The sequence below is a fragment of the Hyposmocoma kahamanoa genome, unplaced genomic scaffold, assembly GCF_003589595.1.
Source record: "Hyposmocoma kahamanoa isolate Upper Pololo Valley unplaced genomic scaffold, ASM358959v1 90986, whole genome shotgun sequence".
NCBI lineage: Eukaryota > Metazoa > Arthropoda > Insecta > Lepidoptera > Cosmopterigidae > Hyposmocoma > Hyposmocoma kahamanoa.
In genome coordinates, this window is record NW_020654682.1 from 5,728 (window position 1) to 6,882 (window position 1,155).

General features: G+C 57.3%; 1 protein-coding gene across 1 annotated transcript in view; it reads left to right on the plus strand.

Moving 5' to 3' along the window:
* Positions 1-428: 428 nt before the first annotated feature.
* Positions 429-1,155, plus strand: part of LOC113236280 — a gene marked incomplete at its 3' end in the record, with an annotated part of 4,898 nt that continues 4,171 nt past the window's right edge. Inside the window, exon 1 of the mRNA XM_026472286.1 lies at positions 429-1,144. Within this exon, the coding sequence (XP_026328071.1) occupies positions 429-1,144 (716 nt within the window). The remainder of the gene's footprint in view (positions 1,145-1,155) is intronic.

A 1,155-nucleotide genomic window follows, 5' to 3' on the forward strand; every position in this document is an offset into this window, starting at 1 on the left:
GAACGACCCCCACACGGCGCTGAAGAAAACGAAGATCATAGATTGTGTCGACGTGGGTACGAACGAACCCCACGCTTCACGAAAAGTTATTCGAAGCCAACGTGTCCGCCGTGCTAGGACAACGTGCGCGAAGAGCCGAAGCCAACGTGTCCTCCGTGCTAGGACAACGTGCGCGAAGTGCCGAAGCCATCACATCACGAAGCACCGCGTAAAAGTGGCAGATTTAAGGTCCGCCAAAGGTTTTAAGTTTCAACACACTAAGTTTCAAGGTCCTAAGTTTCATCTCCCGTTGCCTGCACCTAACGGTGACAAACGCAGGCATTACGGGCAAACTGCCTCTTTCGAGGCAAGAAGACTGCCTTTTTCAAGGCACAGGAGCCGATCTTCAAGACTTAGGGTGTTAGGGTGTTAGGGCGATAGGAGGCTCTATGCCTAGAACTAGGAGTCAAGGTATCGGGGAGGACGAGCCAGCCGCCATGGAACATAGGAAGCAGCAATTAGGCGCGATACCGCCGCGCGTTTTCGAGGAACCGCCGCAGTCGCCGTCCGAACTCGCCGCGAGCGTTATCCCGAACGATCCCCCGGGGGACGATAGTAGTCTCCAGACTAATCAAGTAGGCAATGTCGAATCTTCTAGGCCCGCACCGCCGTTGAGTAATGTTCACGCCGCCGCGACTTTAGCACGCGTAACGGAATCACGTCCCGCCGCGTGTAGGGTAGGGAGTACTTCCGCTCGTTCGCGTGTCTCAGCGTCTAGCGCGGCCGCGCGCGCTAGAGCCGAGCTAGAAGCGGAATTAGAAGACATGAACGTTAGGCGTAGACGTTTGGACTTGCAGGCCGCGCTCATTCAGGAAAGGCTCGTCGCGCAGGCCGCACGTGAAGAAGCTGACGCTAGCGAGCGTGAGAGCGTCGTTGAGAATCCGTTTGAGACTACGGTACGGATCAACGAATGGCTAGATAAACGCGATCGAGTTAGACAGCAGGTAGAACTACCCCCTCCGTTAACCTCACGCGATCCGCGAGGCGAACGAGGGGAGGGCGCCCGAGAGGCTCCTCCGCGTGTCTATGCGAACCATAGAACGGAACGAGGGGAGTACAGGCGCGAGCGCCGTTATCATCGCTCGCCGTCGCCGCGAGAGGATAGGCGCGAACACC